Source organism: Alexandromys fortis, unplaced genomic scaffold, assembly GCF_014885135.2.
Source record: "Alexandromys fortis isolate MF-2015 unplaced genomic scaffold, M_Fortis_MF-2015_v1.1 scaffold_88, whole genome shotgun sequence".
Classification (NCBI taxonomy): Eukaryota; Metazoa; Chordata; class Mammalia; order Rodentia; family Cricetidae; genus Alexandromys; species Alexandromys fortis.
The window spans coordinates 4,618,509-4,639,438 of record NW_026067961.1 but is presented as its reverse complement, the minus strand read 5'-3'; the positions used below and the strand labels follow the sequence as shown (position 1 = coordinate 4,639,438).

Genomic DNA, 20,930 nt, shown 5'->3' with positions numbered 1-20,930 from the left:
TTCTTTATTGTAAGGGGCAAACTCACAAAACAGGAACGAGACGTCCAAGCTCAGCTGGACTTGTGCAGGGACCACAGAGGAGCAAACCTTGGGCCTGAATTTTTCTCCCAGAGGTCATGCCTTAACCTGATACCACCCCTTAAAAGATCATTGGCTGACAAAGATTCCCCATCACTTCCCTCTCCCAGCACGTGGCTCATAAGCAGCCTACCTAATGCAGATTAGGATGTGGAATTTTGTTTCAAGTCTATAGACTGTTAACTTACTATGTGTCACTGTGCATTTCCCGTGTTTGCTTCTACATTCGTCTGCTTTTTTCACTTAAACTGTTCCTAGGAATTTCAGCACAGTGTAAAATATCAAAACAACATAAGACTATTACCAAAATTTTGAGCCAAATTTGAAGCAAGCTTTAATTAAATACTGGCCAGGATGATAAACTCTGACCAGATCCATTTCAGGGTTCCCAGAAATCCATTCTTTTTTTTTTTTTTTAAATATGGAACGCTTCACAAATTTGCGTGTCATCCTTGTGCAGGGGCTCTGCTAATCTTCTCTGTATCGTTCCAATTTTAGTATATGTGCTGCCGAAGCGAGCACCAAACATCCATTCTTGATGAACCTCCTGCCTATTAATCATCCTGCCTACCTGTGATCAAGCACATCTGGTGCGGTTGGGTCAATCAAACTTATTTAGAGAAGTTATCTTACCTGAATAACAACCTCTAATACTTCAGGAAGTATTTGTCCTTGGGCATTGGACTGCCAGGTTTTTTACAGGTTTTACAGGTTTAGGGCTTACAGAGGCATTTTTGTTTTATGTTATCTTTTAGGCACAGTGATTAAAACTTAAAACATAACTTTGGCTCTTACAACGAAAATGTCAGGTAACTTGTAGGTCCTTCCCTAGGCCTCTGATGTTATGGTTTTAACAAAATGCTGCAGGTCTCCAAGTGGCTGCAGCGGGCAGAGGGTCCTGAGACCATGCCGCTAGTCCCCAAAGTGGTGGCAGGCAGTGGGCATCAGTTCCAGAGAGCAAGAGCAGCCAGTCCCAGGCAGGGACAGTGTAGCTCCTCTAGTGGCTGCAGGGAGCCAGGAATCTCAGCCAGGGAGCCTCGTAATGGGTAAGAGATGTCAATGGGGCAGCTAGTCCCATGAGGAAAATGCTGGCGGCTGGTCCTGGGCAGGGAGCTGCACAGCCATGGGAGAGACAGAGATATAGATAGGCACTCCATGCAGAGTGAGGTTGGATATTTGTTTAGTGGGTTATGGAGAGGAAAGGGGAGAAAAGGGGGTAAGGCTGGAAGCTATAGATCAGCTTACCTTCACAGGCAGAGGAGTGAGTGGGCGTGGCTTGTCTCTTAAAGGGACAGAGCAGTTCATTACATCTGGTAGTTAAAGTAGCCTTTGTACTTGCCTTAGAGTGCAGGTAAGAAATCTGATTACTTAGAATCTTGGTTGTTGTGATCACTCATGTTCTTATTTGGAATGTATGTGTTACATCAGGTGATTTGCTTTCTTTTTATTGCTTTATTTATTTATTTTATTGGTTTTTCGGGGCAGGGTTTCTCTGTAGCTTTTGGAGCCTGTCCTAGAACTCACTCTGTAGACCCGGCTGGCCTCGCACTCACAGAGATCCGCCTACCTCTGCCTCCTAAATGCTGGACTTAAAGGCGTGTGCCACCACCGCCCTGGTGGTTTGTTTTTATATATACTATTCAGTTCATTCAGCAGAGTCACAGTAAATCTCAGACTTGTTTTTTTCCAGAGAGTTTCTTCCTGACCCTTGATAAAATGTTCCTTTTCTTCCCAAACTATGCTATTTCTACCACTTAAGTTAATTAAACTGTTTCAATGTTATCTTTAGTAGCTCACTGTTTTTATCTCAACCTTAGGTGTGGTTCTGTAAATTGCTGTGTCTGACCTGAAAATGTATATTGGAGATGTATGTCTTGTTCTTATCCAGAGCTGTCACTCTGTAATACCTTTTGGCGTTGTTTGTTCTACTTGTTTATCCAATCTTTTCATTCTTGAGGTCACATTGGTACAGGTGGCTTTGACACCCTCACTGCTTATTAAGAGGGATTGTGCAGTTGTGACATCTATGGTGAAATGGTCCATTGTGGCACGGGCCAGTTTCAGTGATTCGTGGTTTTGCTCTTACCTTTCTGTAGAGTGCGCATTTCCAGGACACTGCATGCTGGGATGCCTCTTTCTAGTGCTTACCTTGGTGGTGACTTCTCCATCCCTGTCTTCCAGGCCAAGCTTCCAGATCTGCAACCATTTCCTTCTCCAGATGGTGATGCTGTGACTCAGCATGAGGAACTTGTCTGGATGCCTGGAGTCAGCGACTGTGACCTCCTCATGTACTTGAGGGCAGCGAGGTAATGGGAAATGCCCCAGCTGCCTTCTGAATTAGGACGCATAGACTGATGAGTGTCAGTACAGTGTCTTGTTTACCTTTCCTTCACTTGCAATATTGATTTCTGCCCTGGTGAGCCTTACTTACCTGACAAAGATTGCTTACCATTTTCTCTTCTTGATATTTGCCTCACATCAGACTTTCGAACTCCTCAGAAGGAATATATCTTCAGCTATGCCTGTAATTATCTGCATCTCTCACTGCAGCTGAGTGAACCACTGACCTCAGCTTACAGTTACATTACTGAGTTCTTGTTCTCTGTACTGTGGCTGCTCATTGGTGTCTGACCCAAGCTTGACATTTGTATGGCTTTCCGACATGGGAACATTTATCTGTGGTTATCCTATAGAACCTGTAAATATCCAAATGACAAAGATGAAAATAGAAACTAGTCCCTTCATGCCATAGTGCAGACAGAACCTCCCTTTGTCTGTAGTGATTTGGGAGACTCACAGCAGCCTTACCTGTGTGCAATGGCAAAAACTGAAGTGCACACCTTGGGGCCACCAGTTCCATCTCGGCCATTTGTTGTCCACAGTGCTTTGCACGGAGTGGAGATGAGATTATTGTAAACAGGGTAAGTGACTGAATGTTTTTCCCTATTCTGTCACTTTTTACTTTTAGTTCAGTGAGAAGTAATTGATACATAGAAGAGAGAAATTAACTTCCCTGTTTTCTGAGGACTTAAGTTTTAATTAATGTCTGGTAATAGTATATACAGGTACTTCCGATTATCATAATCCAGTGGAATACCATGGGAAGTAGATTACTCATGTGTTCATTTTTGAAATCTCAATCTGAGCAAAACAGGAGAAGTAACGTAGACCCTCTACAAGTCACATTCTGTCCCAAGGAGGAAGAGTTAGACTCTTGAGGCTTGACTGAGGACTGACATACACGCATGCTGTAATGGAATCTTGACTGAACATGAGCTTGCAAATGGAGCTTTAAAAATCACCCTGTAGGCCGGGCAGTGGTGACGCACACCTCTAATCCCAACACTCGGGAGGCAGAGGCAGGCGGATCTCTGTGAGTTTGAGGCCAGCTTGGTCTACAGAGCTAGTTCTAGGACAGGCTCCAAAACTACACAGAGAAACCCTGTCTCGAAAAACTTAAAAAAAAAAAAACCTGTATATGGATATTAATGTGTGCTGATGAAGGAAACTCCATCCCTTTCTCCAAAGGAGCATGGCTGCATTTGCGGGGATGTGTGATGGAGGTTCTACAGAGGATGGCTGTGTCGCGGCATCTCGGGACGACACCACGCTCAACGCGCTGAACACAGTAAGTCTCTGGATGTCACTTTAGAGAGCACAAGTGTGGGTGCTATGGTGTTGCTAGGATTTAAATGAATTGACTCTGCAGTTGAGAGAGCTTGCTGTTCTTAAATAGGAGCTGACTTTGAGAGTTCTTTGTGTAATTTTCAGGCACCCACACACATGACACACACTCATATACACAATTTATATATAAAAATTAAATCGCATAAATATACAGAAATAAAAAATTAACAAAAGAATGAATTGACTCAGCCGACAAGAGTGTTGTTGCTCTTGTGCAGAAGCTGTGTTCAGTTCCCAGCACTGGCATGACTTCTCACGGCTGCCTTACCTCCTCTTACAGGAACATCCCATTCCCTCAGCTGATCTGACATCTATGTGCTTCTGCATGCACAGGGTGTAATTTACACACACAGATACACACACACACACACCAAGAATTGTGGTCTTGGCCGTTGGTCTCTGAAATTCTAGGGAGGAGACATTGTAACTCCAGCTTTGTATCCTAATTTATCTGAACCTCAAGACTGTGAGAACCTTCAAATGAGTGCCTAGTATCATACAAACTTGTATTTGGATACTGGATGAACAGATGATGTCATCCTCAGAGTACCCACTGGAGGACACTCTGCTATTGTTACCTTAAAAAAAAATTAAACAAGCCAGGTCCTGGGATTAAAGGCTCAGGCAGAGGCAGGCAGATCTCTTGAGTTTGAGGCCAGCCTGGTCTACAAAGAGAGTTCTAGGACAGCTAGGAGTAAACAGAGAAGCCCTGTCTCAAAACATAACAATCAAAAATGTTCATTTATTTTGTGAGGAAGGAGAAACACGCCACTTTTGCACTGTGGAAGTCAGAGGACATCTTGCAAGAGTCATTCCTTTCCTTCTACCATGTTGGTTCTTGGGATCAAAGCCTCAGGTTATCAGACTTGGCGACAAGTTTTTGAAGCTGTTGAGCTGTCGTCCTGTCCCTGACAAGAAAGGCTTTCCTGAGCAGGAACTGAACCTGAGCTACGGCAATGAAAGTAATTTATAGAGATCAAGTAATGATATAAGGTTATGTGAACATGATTGACTACAGCACCATGCCTTTAATCTTTTCCACTAGTCTAAAATAATGTATTTGAGATGGCTCAGCAGTGAAGAGCACACATTGTTCTTCTAGAGGACCCAGATTAATTTACAGTACCTAACTGCTGTGGGAGGTCCTTCTGTCTATGTGTTGCTTTTATTGGTTAATGAATAAAGAACTGGCTTGGCCTATAACATGGGAAGAGGAAGGCGGAGTTAGAGAAAAGCCATGGAGCTGCCGGAGATAGACGTGCTAAAACTTTGCTGGTAGGCCACAACCTCATGATGATGCACAGATTACTAGAAATGGGTTAAATTAAGATTTAGGAGTTAGCCAATAGTTAGAACTAATGGGCCAAGAAGTGTTTTAATTAATACAGTTTCTGTGTGATTATTTCGGGCCTAAGCTAGCCAGGTGGCCAGAAACTAACTAGTGGCTCTCTCCTCCAACACCTAGTCAAGTCAGGTGACTCACAGTTATTAGATCTGTGAGACCCTGGACAAATGGCCAGCTGAGGTACCTAGTAACAGCATCCCTCAGTACCTTTGGCTCCTCTCAGCACTTCTCACCCTGCCCTACCTTAAACCTCTCCTTTCCAGGGACTGGGCTTCAGCTCCCTTTCCCTCGCCATTGCCTATGCCGCTCTCTTGGCCTCTCTCTGTTTCTCTCCATGGTCTAGTTTAATCTGCCAGCCATATTCAGCCTGGACTCTTCCTCTACCGTCTTCTCCCTTATATCTACAGTAAAAATCTCCATGCTTTAGGAGTAGGCATGTCATTTTATTTCATTTTTTTTTTCTTCAACAATGGCCTATAACTTCAGCTCCAGAGGAATCTCTGGCTATCTGCGGCATAATACATTGGCATGCACATGTTTGCCCTCCCTAATAACTAAACATAAATTTAACAAATGAAATCATGTATTTGAAAGTTCATGAGCTGGCATGTAGCTTATACCTGTAATCTCAGGCTCAGGGGCAGAAAGCAGGAGGGTTCTGTGAGTTAAAAGCCAGTCTGGTCTACATAGGACAGCCAGGGCTACATGGAAAACCGTGTCTCAAATAACCAAAACCAAAACAGAGCAAAAAACAAAAGAAAGAAATGAAATATGTAAGTCCAACTAGTTGGGATTGGTTTTAGGAAATGGCAGGTGTTCATTTGCTGTATTCCTGTAAGACCTGCACAATGGTTCAGAAGTAAGAACACTCACTGCCCCATCAACAGTGTGCCTGCAGGAGCCAGTGCATTACCCAGAACTAGCTCTGTAGACCAGACTGGCCTTGAGTTCACGGAGAACCACCGGCCTCTGCTCCGACGTGCTGGGATTAAAGGTGTGAGCCACCACCACCCAGTTTTGTTTTTCTGTCAGCACTATTTTGACCTCATAATATATCTTCAGAACAGTACAGGAAGATGAATGTATGAAGCTGATACTTTCTCTCATGTTTTCTTTTTTTTATCTTTTTTTTTTTAATTTTATTTTATTATGTGTACAATATTCTGTCTGTGTGTAAGCCTGAAGGCCAGAAGAGGGCGCCAGACCTCTTTACAGATGGTTGTGAGCCACCATGTGGTTGCTGGGAATTGAACTCAGGACCTTTGGAAGAGCAGGCAATGCTCTTAACCACTGAGCCATCTCTCCAGCCCTCTCTCATGTTTTCTAATGTGAGATCATGAGCTCCAAATGAGTGATGCTTAGTGTTGAGGGTCAGCTTCTGATGTGATGCCTCATGATCCTGCATGTTTGCACATGGTGGTCATGTGGCTGTGTGTAGGCAGGACTATCAGGAGACCTAGCCGCTCCTAATGGTTACCTATTTAAGCGCATCTTTTATTTTACTTTTCTTTTTCTTGAGAGTTCTGTAATTGGAAGTAGTTCTGTAGTTTTGTATGTGGAGTTTTTCTGTGCCTCGGCAGCTGCTCTCCCAAATAACCATTCGTAGACTTATTATTAACTATAAATGCTCAGTTGATAGCTTAGACTGGTTACTCGCTAACTCTTACATTTTAAACTAACCCTTGTTCCCTTATGTCTTTGGTTTTTTTTTTGGGGGGGGGGGGTTCGAGACAGGGTTTCTCTGTGGCTTTGGAGCCTGTCCTGGAACTAGCTCTGTAGACCAGGCTGTTCTCGAACTCACAGAGATCAGCCTGCCTCTGCCTCCCTCTGGGATTAAAGGCGTGCGCCACCATCGCCTGGCTGTTGTTGTTTTTCAAGACAGGGTTTCTCTGTGGCTTTGGAGCTTGGAGCCTATCCTGGAACTAGATCTTGTAGACCAGGCTGGCTTGGAGCTTGGAGCCTGTCCTGGAACTAGCTCTTATAGACCAGGCTGGCCTCGAACTCACAAATATTTTAAATATTTCAAAATATTTAAAGCCTGTGGTTTTAAATATTTTGTCTTTTTCTTCTAGTTTTTAGAGTTAACATTTTTGTTTGGTTGGTTTTTGGTTTTTCAAGACAGGGTTTCTCTGTCTTGCTTTGTAGACTAGGTTGGTCTCTAACTCACAGAGATCCACCTGCTTCTGCCTCCCAGGTGTTGGGATTAAAGGCGTGCACCACCACTGCCCGATTAAGTGTTAACATTTTAATGTCTAGGGGGCTGGAGAGATGGCTCAGAGGTTTAAGAACACTGACTGTTCTTTCAGAGGTCCTGAATTCAATTCCCAGCAACCACATTGTGGCTCACAACCATCTATAATGAGATCTGGTGCCTTCTTCTGGCCTGTAAACATACATGCAGACAGACGCTGTGTACATAATAAATAAATCTTCAAAAAACTTTAATGTCTATAGATTTCCTAATTATTAGCCTTTCTGTCTTTCCTAAGACCTTGAATTTTTTTCTCTGACTTACCGTAAAAAATAGAGATTCATCAAAATTGACCTTATACAACAATTAGGTTTTAGTCTTATTGTTGTTTTCTCATTAGACTTGTTTCCTTCCATCTGAGAATTTAATTTGATATATTTTCCAGCTCCAACAGTTGGGTGTTAAATAACTGCTTTCATCACAAATTTTGGTTTTCTTTTCCCTCTTGCTTTCAATATCTTGCTTTTCAAGATGCTTTTAAATCTTTTTTGGTATGTTTTTGGCCTATGAATTACTTAGAATTAAATTGTGTAATGTCAAGTTATGTAGAGTTTTTTATTTTTGAGATGTTAGTGATATTTAATTTGTGCCAGCAGAGTCATTGATAAAATTTCAGTCTTTTTTTGTTTTTTGATTAATTTTTATTATTTTTAACTGTGTGGTAGGTAGGTACATGTGAGTGCAGGTACACAAAGAGTCCAGACATCTTGAAATCTCTGGAGATTGGAAGTAAAAGTGGTTTTGAGCCACATAATGTAGGTGCTACGAATTCAACTTGGGTCCTCTGGAAGAACAGTAGCTTCTCTTAACCACTAAGCTATCTATCCCTCTAGCCCCCAAGATTTCAGTTTTTTTGCAGTTTGTTTCCTGGTTTGGCATGTAATTTATATTGATTAAAATGCTTTTGTGTTTTCAATTCTACAGTTATTTTGTTGTTTTAGGAGGGTGTTAAAATTGAGGAGCTAGGGTCAAGATATTGTTCAGTGGGTAAAGGCATTTGCTACCAATCCTGATGACCTGGTTGTCCCTGGTACCCATAGGGTAGGAGAGAAATGACTTCAGCACATTGTCATCCGACTCCATCTCATAATTGATAACTGTGTAATCAGCACAGTATGGAAGATCTGAATAATCATCACCATTTTAACTGTTACCATTACCTACTCGCTAGACCCTATCCATTTTTGCAGCATGTTTTTGAAGTAGTGTGTTAGGCACATACATGAACCTTTGTAGCATTTGTGTATTGGCTCCTGCACCTTTGAGGGGTGTGTCTCTGTGTGTCTATCCAGTAATCATTTGTCTTGATGTCTCTTGTGTCTGACACTCTCATAGGCTCTCGAGGTTTCTCGTCTTTGCTGTTTTCATCTTTTTCTTTTTTGTTATTGTGAATCTTGCCTCTTTGTTTTTGAAGTAGCTCACTGGTTGTTTTGTGTGTTTTTGTGTTCTCCTCTTTCCATCCAGTCTAACAGTGTCTGACTTTTTCTTGGAATATTTAGTTTGCTTAAATATAATGCATATGGTTCTTAAACTCTATAAAGCTTGAACCATGTGTAAAGCTTTCATTGTTGTTTGTTTTCTTGCTTGTTGCTTGATTTGTTTGGGGTATTTTTAAGACAGAGTTCCACTGCATTGCTCTTCCTGGCATGGAATTTGCTAGGTTGCATGGGCTAGCTCTCTTCTCAGTTATCCACATATTGGGGTTACAGGTATAGGTCCCCATGTGCTGCTTATAATACCTAAATACGAGCTCTATCATGTCGGATTGCTAAATCACAGTGTTATCTTTATAAATGTTTGTATAATGTGGTCCAGATAGTGTAAACTTTGGGCTAAGTGCACCTGCACCATCAACTGGTTAGTAATTGGTAAAGTTGATGCCATGAAGCACAGAACAGCCTTCTAATTCTGATTGGTTTGATTTGGCCATCTCTGCTGGCTACCCATTTACAAAACAGATCTTATAGTATGCTGAATTACTCTTACTAAATCAATACTGTATTTCACTGTTGGGGCTCAATTTTCTTCCATTAGCAAAATTAAAGTTGACTTCTCTGAGTAATTGTTGCCATTTTTATGTTTATATTTTCTTACAGTACTCAGCATCTGTTTGGTTTTTACTTTTACCAGCAAAATTTATAATCACGAAGCAGAGTTACATCTCAGCCCAGACAGCTTTATTCCCTGAAATATGGGTGGCTGTTAGAGTCAGATCAAGCCTTTTACATGTTTAAGAGAGTGTGTGTATGTGTTTGCTCATTTTTTTATGTACACTCACATCTCCAACAAAGGGTTCAAAGTCCCCTGAAGCTGAATGGTGTTTCATCTTTGATGGCAAATTAGTTAGAAAGGTAACAACAGTTTGTTCGCTATCAGGTATTAATCGTCTTGTTTTCTCAGCCCTGCCCTGCTGTCTGGTTTGCGGTAGAGAAAGGCTAAATGTTTGTATGGTTGAAAAAACAAATTGGGCTCAATTCTTTGTCAGAATTGATCATGTAGCACTCGTGGTGTTATGAGTATGCAAATGAGCTGACTGGAAAGACTCCTTCATCTCATTTGCCCCCTTGGACTCTGAAAGCTACATCTATAGGATTTTTCTTGGAGATTTTCTGTTAGTTCATCGTAAGTAGTCTGCATTGGCGTCTCCTGACCTATATTAGCTTTGAAGTGCTTGTGGGTATTTTGGGAGTATTTCTAAGCCCCAAATATGGCACTCACAGAAGTTCGTCTGTGACAGTGTGTGATCAGCTCCTTCTTTCTTGGATTTCGTGGGCATTCATGATAGTGCTGCTCTTTCCACACAACGCAGCCCTGAGTGGTTAGTGCTTGCTGACTTGGGTTTGCTTGGGCCAGAGGTGGGGGTGGGGGATATTTGTTGTTGAAAAGGGAATGGAAAAAGTTGATCATGCTATGTGTTTCTTATTAGGGAAATGCCATAAATTTCAGGACAGTAGCTCATATACATCTATCTTGACAAACTTTAACTTATGCAATGTGATATCAGTGTGTGCAGGCTGTGCTACTAATCAATTAAGGTCTTGGCGGTGAGGTTTTGTGAGGTTTGTCAGCATAACAATATGTACATTTCCACCTGCTTCATATATTGTGCTTTGACTGGTTGGAAACTCTTTTAGCTTTGGTTTTACAAATGAAGTGGATAGGAACTTACTGTCATTGTCAGGCTTAGTAGTATACTTATCTGTAATTACAGCATTCTGGAGACAGAGGCAAAAAGATCAGCAGTTTGAGGCCAGAGTGAGACCCAATCAACAAAACTTAAACAAAAGAATAAATAGCAAGAAAGATGTTTACTAACATGGCTCCTTTTGTAATCCAATTTAGTTCTAAAGTTCCAGGTAATGACATTTTAACATAAATTATATGGTTTACTCGTAGTCTCATTTAAATGAGGATGGAGTTTAGCTTTTAATCCTTTAATATTTTGTTCCTTTGGGGCAGTCTGTAGTTCTTCTTAGTTGGACTGGTTTCTCTGGAATTGGTGGGGGGATTATGGCCACCCACATTAAAACTAGTGCAACATGCCTGCCTTGCATTTTGGATTGCTGTCACCAGGAGTCTCACCAGGCTATGTTTGCCTTGCTCCCCACAAGGCTATGGCTCCCCACAGTCTGGGCCCCAGCTCTACTTTTCCATATAAGCCACCATCAAATGTTTTTTTTACCCGTTTGTTTTTAGGACTTTAGGAGGTTGGTAGAGAAATTGGGACAAGGTCTGATGGAGCCCAGGCTGGCCTGGATGGAAATTGAAGCCTTGAGGATAACATTGAGTGCCTTCTGATCCTCCTGCCTCTACCTCCCAAATGCTGGATTACAGATGTGCACCACTATGCTAGATTCTAATCATTTCTTTCTTTTTGTTGTTTTTTGAGACAAGGTTTCTCTGTGTAGCCTCTGCTGTCCCGGAACTCAATTTGTAGACCAGGCTGGCTTCGAACTCACAGAGATCCACCTGCCTCTGCCTCCCAAGTGCTGGGATTAAAAGTGTACGCTGCCAGCCGGGCGGTGGTGGCACACGCCTTTAATCCCAGCACTCGGGAGGCAGAGGCAGGCGGATCTCTGTGAGTTCAAGGCCAGCCTGGGCTACAAGAACTAGTTCCAGGACAGGAACCAAAAGCTACGGAGAAACCCTGTCTCGAAAAATCCAAAAAAAGAAAAAGAAAGTGTATGCTGCCATCACCACCTGCCTTTTCTTGTCTTTTTTATATAACAAGTTTATTGAGACACAATTCAAATTCTATATAATTTACCCATTTAAGATGTGCAGTTTGTGTCTTTTTTATGAATTTAAGGTTCAGGCAGCTGTTGCCACTATCAATTTTAGAGTGTTTTTTGTCACTCCATAAAGGAACCCTGACTCCATTAACAGTCACTTTCAGTGTCCCCCGGCATTTTCAGTTCTGGACAGCCACTCACTTCTTTCTGTCACTGTGGATTTGTCTATTCTGATCACTGCTGGTAGACGGACTTGTATAATACTCAATTGTTGGAACTGGTTTCTTTCACTGAGAATAATGTTCTCAGATTTCTTCCATGTCGTAATCTTCCCATTCTTACAAAGCACCTTCCCTAAAACCATATCTCTGATAGGTAAAGTGACACCCGTGGTCACCCTAAAGCTTTGTTCATCACATTTTCTTAGTTTGTTTTATTTCTTTCTGTATTATTTTCCTTTATTAAACTACTTCTGTTTCTCTCCTTCCCCGAGCTTTTCCACTGATTTTTAAAAGACTTTTTAAAAGTCTTAAAGAATTACGTGTGTGTGTGTGTGTTTGTATACAACTGCCATTGTGCACAAGTGGAGGTCATGGGACAGCTTGCAAGAGTCAGTGCTCTCCTACTACATGGATCCTGGGATCAGACTCAGGTTATCAGGCACCTTTACCCTGTGAGCGTCTCAATAGCCCTCCGTAGAATTTGGAACGGGACTTTAAGTTTATCATTGTTATTTTCCTTTTAATAAGCATAAATTATTGGTCAACTATTTTATTTATTGACAGCAGTTGTGTTGATTTCATTAATGTCCTACATGCTAGGCATAAGTTTGTGTTTATGAATGAACTAATCTGCATTGTTTTTAAAGTGTGGTATCATCTACAAATTAATAAACACATCTGTTTCTTATTTATAATCATTTAAATTTGGGGGAAGATAGAATGGAGGCTAGGATCTTTTTTCTCCCCGCCCTGTCTCCCTCCCTCCAGCCCCCTTCCCCCCCCCCAAGTTTTTTCTGTCTAGTCCCAGAGCTTGCTCTGTAGACAAGGCTGGCCTCAAACTCAGAGATCCTTGTGCCTCCGTCTCTGCCTTCTGAGTGTTGAGATTAAAGGTGTGCGCCCCCACCTCTTGGCAGACGCTAGAATCTTAGAGCAGCCTTCCCAAAATATCTGATGAATTGTCATTTGGAGGCTTTGTTCTTCAACAAGTTAGAAATTCCTCATTGGTGTTCCCATCTCTCTGTTTTATCTCAAATGCCTATGTGTTAGCCTGTATGGTCTTAACTCTGTTCTTAAGGACGTGGATCCAGATAGCCAAGCATCTTGGGAAGATCAGTTTACTGTGTGATCCAGGTTGCTCTCCAACTTCTGCTTTTCCTGTTTCTGCCTCCCAGACACTGGCAAACTGCTTACCAGGCAGTCTGTGTGTCTGGATCGGCTTAGGCTTATTTATTTGTTGGTTGTTAATACCAGGATAGTAAGGCAGTTCCGTTTCTAAGGCTTAGCACTACTGATTTTGCTGGAGAGCACTGCACTGCTCACACAGAGGCTTTTGCTTCCTTCATGACAGCCAGAGGACAGTCTTCATCCCGTGCTTGGCTAGTATGTAGACTAAAGAGCATCCCCCAGTTCCTCTGCATCAGAGCCTCACTTTATGTGCTCTTTGGTTTCCTTTGTCCCACAATTCTATTGTTATGCCTAGAACATTAAGTGTAAGTTATTTGCATGCCTTAAAATTGCTTGTCATAAACCATTGCAGTTCCAGTTGCTGAGAATCGGCAGCAGCTGTTCCGCATTGACTTCTGTGAGACTTGGAGCAGCTTCGGCAGATGTGTCTTCCTTCTCTCTGTTGCGTGTCTAACTACCACAGTCTTTTTTTCTGAAGCAGAGTAGCGTCTATGAGTAGGTTTCCTTTTACTATACCAGGTAGATACAGTGGTGGTCTTGCTGTTACCCTGTAAACTTTTGCCTAGGTTTGGATTTGGGCAGGCAGAGGTGGGGGGCGGGGTTGGGAGGACGGCTTGTTTTCAAAGTGGTCCAGAACCTTTTTCTCTTGGCAAGTCATCATGCAGAAAGTCCCATAAGTAGTAGGGGCTCTTGAGCCTGCCAGAGCTTTTCTTTATGGTCAGTTAGATCCATCATGAGTCCTGAACCTTGAATCATTAGCAGTCAGTCACTGAATTCTCAGGAGCCTCCCCTTAGGAACCTTGTGTTTTTGAACCTCAGATAAGAAAAGCAGGAAGACTTTGTTTCAAAGAAACAAATCAATGTGTTGGAGACCAGCTTCAACAAAGATACCACTTGCCAGGATAGGTCATAGGATTAGAAAAAGTAAAGAGAAGGAAGAGTGAGTAAAAATAACAAACAGAAGCATAGGATAGTTCCTGGAGGGGGTTCCTGTGAATACTGAAGTCGCCTGTGTTTAATTTAATTTCCATTTGCTTAAAATACCCCAACCCTAAAAGATGGGAGTAAGGTAAAAAAAAAAAAAAACTGCATTAACATGATACAAGGAAATAAACAGACCAGTTGAAGGTTGTGGACTGCATTCTTAATTAAACTTTCTGTTGCTAGAATAAGACAAGTAATGCTCACACCCTAGACCAAAGGTAGGCAAACCACTCCCTGGAATCCAGTTTTATCTCCCTAAGGGAGTAGGAACTTAGTTGGACCCTGAGTGAGAGCAGAACTCACTGTACAAATGTAGGTGGGACCTTTGTTTGAGGTCACAACAGACAATAACCTTGAAGGAACAGAAATCAGTTCCAGCTCTCTGACCTTTAGTCGAGATAGAATGGCCCCACAGTTTTGGGCCTCCACATACATACACATAAGTATGTAAATGATAACCTGCTCTGAATTTCATGTAAAGATCTGTGCTGTGCACATCCAGCTTTCAAGAGCCTGGAGACTGGAGCCGCCTTCTCCAGTGCTGCTTCAAGTGTTTTGTTCCAAGAATTTAGCCTAGGTCTGAATTAATGTGTTAATAATGCTGTTGCCGTGCATTTCAGGAGATCCTCTGATTCTGTCTTTCGGCAAAATCTTACGAAGTGATGGAATGTGAAAACTTGGCAAGTTCTAAAAGTGACTTTGAACACCTCATGTTGTGGCTAGAAAATACAGGGCTCAGATTCTTGGGGCTTCCACCAGATTTCAGGGTTCTCTTCTCTCAGTTTTCTGCTTGTTTCCTAAGGTTTTAGCTATTCACTTCCCTGAGCTCTTGAAGTCTGACCTGTGTGCTCAGTTAACAGCTGGGGTACTTCCTAGAGCCATCAGGTGACCAGTGGAACCTTAAGTGAAAGTCTGTGTGTGTCCTAAGTGTTTTTTGGTTTTTCGAGACAGGGTTTCTCTGTGGCTTTGGAGCCTGTTCTGGAATTAGCTCTGTAGACCAGGCTGGTCTCGAACTCACAGAGATCCGCCTGCCTCTGCCTCCCGAGTGCTGGGATTAAAGGCGAGCGCCACCATCGCCCCGGCACGTCCTAAATTCTTCCATTCCTGCCATTCCTGTGAGCTTCCTTTGACGTGTCCTACCCCTTCCATCTAGGCCCCTCCCTTCCACCTTCCAGTCAGCAGTCCTTAACTGAATATTTTTTTAGTGTCAGGAATAGTGAGAGATAACTATTCTAAACAGTCTTCCAAAAATAAGTTCTCACCTCCTTTCTGCAGTGAGAAAATGGGAGGTTTAATTGAGATGGTGACAGAGTCAGGGGAGGGGATGGGGGTAGGGGACTTAAGTCAAGCCACAGCCAGACACTAGTTTGGTGCTGAGTTTTCCACACAACTCCTCACCAGTGTCTTGGCCTCAGGCTCTCTCTCTTTTTTTGGGGGGGGGGGGGGGGGGGGGGGGGGAGTTGGTAGGTGGTTCACCTCAGCCAAGACTTGTAGAGGTCATTCACCAGGACTTTTCCAAGTGGCTTGCCTAGCTTCTGTTGGAATATGGTCTTTAAAGCTTGCTCTTGTACTCTTCTTGCTGACTTCACCTCTTCTTCCTGTGAATCTTAGAGTCCTGAGAGACCCCTTAGCAAGAGGTGGTGACTAGCTTGCTTCCAGACACAGTAGTCTTTAGATGGAGCTGTGACTCAGCAGTGAGCCTGGAGATGTTGCCTGAATGTGTTGCCACTTGTGCTCACCTCCTGCCAAGAATGTGTGCTGTTTGGTTGTTTCTGTTCAGTAAGGACAGGCAGGGTTGGTTGTGCTGCACTGACTAGATTTTCAAAGCCTAATCTGGAGTCACTCAGCATTCTTATGCTAGTCTTTATTTTATTACCTGGTTTTTGTGGATCTTTTCTCTGCTCATTGCCTGTTTCCCTTTACCCACCCTTAGCTCCAAGATCCAGATGTGTTTGCAGTGTCCATCATGGCCACCAGATTATCCGCAGCTGCTCCAAATTGAGCACTGTAGGCTGGACTGTGGCACAGACTTCTCCCTGGAGTGTAGGTTTATGCTTAACCCTTGCACTGTTGCTTCCGATCAAAATGGCCTGCAGCAAGCCAGTGGCCACTAAAAGTGATACTTTCAGTGATATGCACTGCCCTGCCAGTCTTCTATGTAACTGTGTTGAGGCCTTGTCATTATTTAGAAGGTGATTTAGGGTAGGGAGTACCTGTGTAGCAGTTACAGAGCACTGGCCCAGTGTGCACAGGGCATTATTGAGTTTAATCCAAAACATGGCAGTAGGAGGGATGTCCAAGTACTATATTTTCTTGTAAAAATAATTAACAGTACCTTTCTCTCAAGCTTTTTCTAAACAGCTAAATTCTGTGTTTTTGCCTTTGTTTCTTTGCTCCCATTAGTGTATTTAGACAAATTTAGCTGCTATAGTACCTAAATAGCATTTGATGGACAAATGAATACTGAGCTAGTACTTGTAGTTTTGGGGGGTTTGGTTTTGCTTCATTGCTGTTTCCAAGACAGGGTTTTTCTGTGTAGCCCTAGCTGTCCTGGAACTCTTTATAGACCAGGCTGGCCTCAAACTCACATATATCCACCTGCTTCTGCCTCCTGAGTGCTTGGGTCATAGTTGTGCACAACCACACCTGGCAAGTCAGGTGTATGCATATATATGTTTTGGTTTTCCGTGAAAAGGTTTCTCTGTAGTTTTGGTGCCTGTCCTGGAACTAGCTCTTATAGACCAGGCTGGCCTCGAACTCTCAGAGATCTGCCTGCCTCTTGCTCCCGAGTGCTGGAATTAAAGGTGTGAGCCATCACCACCTGGCTTCAGGTGCTTTTATTTTAACTGTAGCTTTTTGACATGTATGCATTTTATATATTATATATGTATCATATTTTGTGCTCAGTACTCAGTTACTGATGTTAGGGTTATGAATGAAATCTGTTAATCATGGTTTGGGAAAGGGAGATGTTTTTTAAAATGTCTTTGACAGATTTTGACGAGGTCTTTTCATGTTGGTAATAAAGCACATGAGGCAAACTGGTGAGATAGCTCGCAGGGAAACTGACTGCCAAACCTTCCGGTCTGAGTTTGCTCCCTGGGACCCCCCTGATAGAAGGAGATCACCAACCACTGCAAGTTGCCCTCTGACCTCCAAAGGAAGTTTTTATAATTTTAAAAAAGTATGCAAAGGTCCCTCCCTGCTTCTCCTTCCTGGGAATCTTGGCAGTTGCTCGCTATATATATGCAGCATGTTTCGGATGGCAGAAGACTCTAATCTTACACTCTTCCTAGTAGAGCACACTTATTAAACATTCTGCATGAAAGCAGTATGCCTTGAAGCGGCTTCTCTACGGCTACTCTAATGCTGTAATTGTGAAAGGTGCTTTGGTCTAGTAGAAACTGCCAGATGCACTGCCATTTGATCTAAAAAGGTCACGGGAAAAGGGACATTTAAATTAAGTTATAAATTACAATTGAAGAACAATATTTTGATTGTGAGACCAGAGATGTCAGAACAGGGGAGATGTAATTCATGGGTTCATTATAGAGCAGAGGTGCCTGACAGCTGAGCCATGCCAAAGGGAAATTTACTTGCAACACCATGCAGACAGAAATGGCAGCTCCTAAGAGAAGCCAGAGCAGAAACTGGAAACCTTAGGGTGATACTTGAGTTTATGCTAATGAGGCAGCCAGAGCCTGGGAGATGTTTAATGACTGCTGTAATGTAAATGAGGTGCTCTGACATCGTGCACATTTTTAGTCTTATTTAAATTAAGACCTCATCCTTGCTCTGTAAAATAACATACTTTATAACCAGGCTTTAAGGCTGGTTCTCTCACCTCTGTGTCCAACATACAGAGTTGCTGAAATTTGAGAATTGTTGAGGCAAGAGAGTTAAGGCTCAAGTCAAGATTTCTATGCATGGTAGCTTTGAGGAAGGGTATAATTTAATGTTTGTAGCAGTCCACGAGAAGTTCAATCATGAGTTAATTAAACTGTAGGCAGTCATTAAGTATTATTTATTTTTTTGAGAGGCTTGCCAGTAAAGCACTTATATATATTAAATTATAGAAGGTAATAAGCAAGGGATGATTTGTCAGGCAGCATAAGAGAAGCACATTTAACTTAGGCAATTACACAGAAATGTGTTTTTCTTCTTGTGGCATGATCTTCCTCACTGTTAAACAGGAAGGGTCAGGGGCTGTAGCAAGTCCCTGAACAGTACGAGCCGTGCATCTAAAATGTCACTGCCTGTGGAGAAACCACCATAGAGTTTAGAACTATTTTATTTTATTTTACCTTTTTTTTTTTGTTTTTGTTTTGTTTTGTTTTGTTTTGTTTTGTTTTTCAAGACAGGGTTTCTCTGTAGCTTTGGAACCTGTCCTGGAACTAGCTCTTGTAGACCAGGCTGGCCTCGATCTCACAGAGATCCGCCTGCCTCTGCCTCCGGAGTGCTGGGATTAAAGGTGTGCGCCACCACCACCTGGCTATTTTAAATCTCAAGGGATTCTGATGCTTTATGTCTCATGTAAAGCTTTCCATTGTTTCATGACAAACTGAGAGCTGGTAATTTACACATTTGACAAGTGAAAATGCCATTCCACAGTTCAGGATAGACCTAGTTAATGAGAGTATGACCCTAAGGGGCTGCAAAGATGGCTCAAGTTAAGGACACTTAACTGCTCTTCGCAGAGGACCTAGGTTCCTTTCCCAGCACCCACATGTATCTCTAGTTCCAATGGATCCGATGTCCTCTTCTGGTCTCCATGGACAAAACAATCATACATATAATTTTGCTGTTTTTCTAAAATAGAGTTTGACCCTGCTTTGGATTCTGTGCCCTTTTTTTGGCGGGTTCCTGTTCTGCCGGAGGGTGCTGTTTATACACACAGTCCCTGGCTCTGTGCTTCAACAGAACAGTTACTTTGTTAGAGTGGAAACAAACCAAGTGTTGCCAGAAACTGATGCTGTTTTTAAGCAGCAAAGTTCTCTACCACATCCTTGTGCAGGCCTGTCTTTGACCACACACCCCATGGCTAGCATGAAGAGTTGCTGAGTGCCTAGGCCCCATAGGAAGAGTTTATGTGTGCTCTTTGATAAGAGTGTGCCATGAGTGAAGGAAAGGACACCTCTTAGCCAAGCCTGTGTGTAATCCAGGGCCTCCTACAGGACACTTGACTAGAAAGAACAAATTATGATGGAGCCATTTGAAAGCTAGTAGATTTGTAAAGGATCCCTACTTTGTCACCAGATCACCATCCTTAAATCCCAGGTCATTGGCTGAAAGCAAACAATACTAAAGCAAAACAACAACTAAAAACTCATGGGAACCCCTTCATTGTGATGAATTTGGACGTGGTTTCCCCTAAATGACATCCTGCTTTAGTGGGGTGGGTGGCAGGTGCCTCTACCCTCACTGGAAAATTGGGTTACAGTGTTAGTTTGTGGTCCCTGTCTTTTGCGGAGGTTCCCCACCCCTCCAGTAGTTCCATACTACACAGTTCTCTGCTTTCCATGACTGTTGCATTTAATCCCAGACCTTATCTACCTAGCTTGCTTACAAAATGGCCAGAAATGTTTAGTTATCCTTCTTTGATTGCCTTTCCATGACTGCAGAGTGAAGCTGTAGGATGATTAAGGGTTTCCCACTGTCTCATTGCTGTTTCTTTTCCTAGCTTCTCTAGGACTGTTTCACTGTAGTATCAGTGAGGTTCCTGCCATGAGTGTCCTCACTGAACAGCTGTAGCTCAGTGGTCCAGATCAGGTGTTTAAAATTGGAAACCTGGGAAGAGGCGAGATGACTTAGCAGTTAAAAGTAGTTGCTTGTGAGTTTGAGGCCAGCCTGAACTATTAGAGCAAGCTCCAGGACAGCCAGAGCTGCACAGAGAAAGCCTGTCTCGAGGGACGGGGGGAGGGAGAACAGTTGCTGCTTTTACCTAGGACCAGAATATTATTCCAAGCATGCGTTATCATGTGGCTCAAAACCATCTCTCACTTCAACATCAAGGGATCTGATTTCCTCACCAGACCTCTGCAAGACCTTCTTGCACAAACACACACACACACACACACAAATCAATTAAAAAAATCATAATTAAAAAGGAGCAGTATCTATGTTACCTTTAAAACAGTTGAAATGTAGGCAGTGAGACCTTTAGGTAAAGGTTCTTGTTCTCAAGTATGACCACCTGAGCTCAAACCACAGGGTAGAGTGAACAAACTCCTGCCAGCTGTCCTCTGACTTCCCGTGCCCTCTATAGCACTTGTCCTCTTTCCATCCATCCCCCAGTCCTTCCTCCCTCCCTTTCTCCCTTACCATACACGAGTAGATATTAAAAATTAAAAATAAGATGGACGGTGGTGGTGCACACCTTTAATCCCAACACTGGAGAGGGAGAGGCAGGAAAATCTCAGTGAGTTTGAGAATAACCTAATCTACAAACGAGTTCCAGGACAGCCAGAACTATACAGAGAAACCCTGTTTTGAAAAACATAAACAAATTTTAATTTAAAAATAAAACAAAAATTTAAATTCATGTCTTTTACAAAATCAAATTATTTAAACCTTTCAACTTAATAAAGGAGAATATTTTTAATGGCAAATTTTAGAGATTCAGTTAAAATAACTAGTATTTTGGTTAAATTTCCCAACTCGACTGACATGAGGAATGTATGGAAATGTCCATTTTAGCTTCTCCTCCAGTTGGCTTACTTGTTCATGGTGGGTCAATCAGAGCATGTGGAATCCAGGTGCTCATATCCTGGTGACTGTATGGCTGTGCAAACCTGTGTTTCCTGTGACGCTGCTTCTCCTTAAGCTGTGTGTAGCCACACCTTCCCCATGCCTATTATCTTTGTTGTTCATAGCTGTGTCTATCCTAGAACCTAAAAGAGAGCCTGGCACGGGTGAGTACAAAATGGGTCCTCGTTGAAGGGATGAGG

General features: G+C 42.5%; 1 protein-coding gene and 1 non-coding gene across 12 annotated transcripts in view; one reads left to right on the top strand and one right to left on the bottom strand.

Moving 5' to 3' along the window:
* The window catches only part of Rere (arginine-glutamic acid dipeptide repeats), a 351,136-nt gene that overhangs the window by 229,170 nt on the left and 101,036 nt on the right, over positions 1 to 20,930 (top strand). For all 11 annotated transcript variants that reach the window (XM_050153152.1, XM_050153151.1, XM_050153161.1 and 8 more), the window contains 2 exons: positions 2,260 to 2,384; positions 3,607 to 3,706. In XM_050153152.1, coding sequence (XP_050009109.1) covers positions 2,260 to 2,384; positions 3,607 to 3,706 — 225 coding nt within the window. The remainder of the gene's footprint in view (positions 1 to 2,259; positions 2,385 to 3,606; positions 3,707 to 20,930) is intronic.
* LOC126508277 (U6 spliceosomal RNA) lies at positions 494 to 600 on the bottom strand. The gene has a single exon (XR_007593763.1). It is a non-coding gene; the product is annotated as a U6 spliceosomal RNA (small nuclear RNA).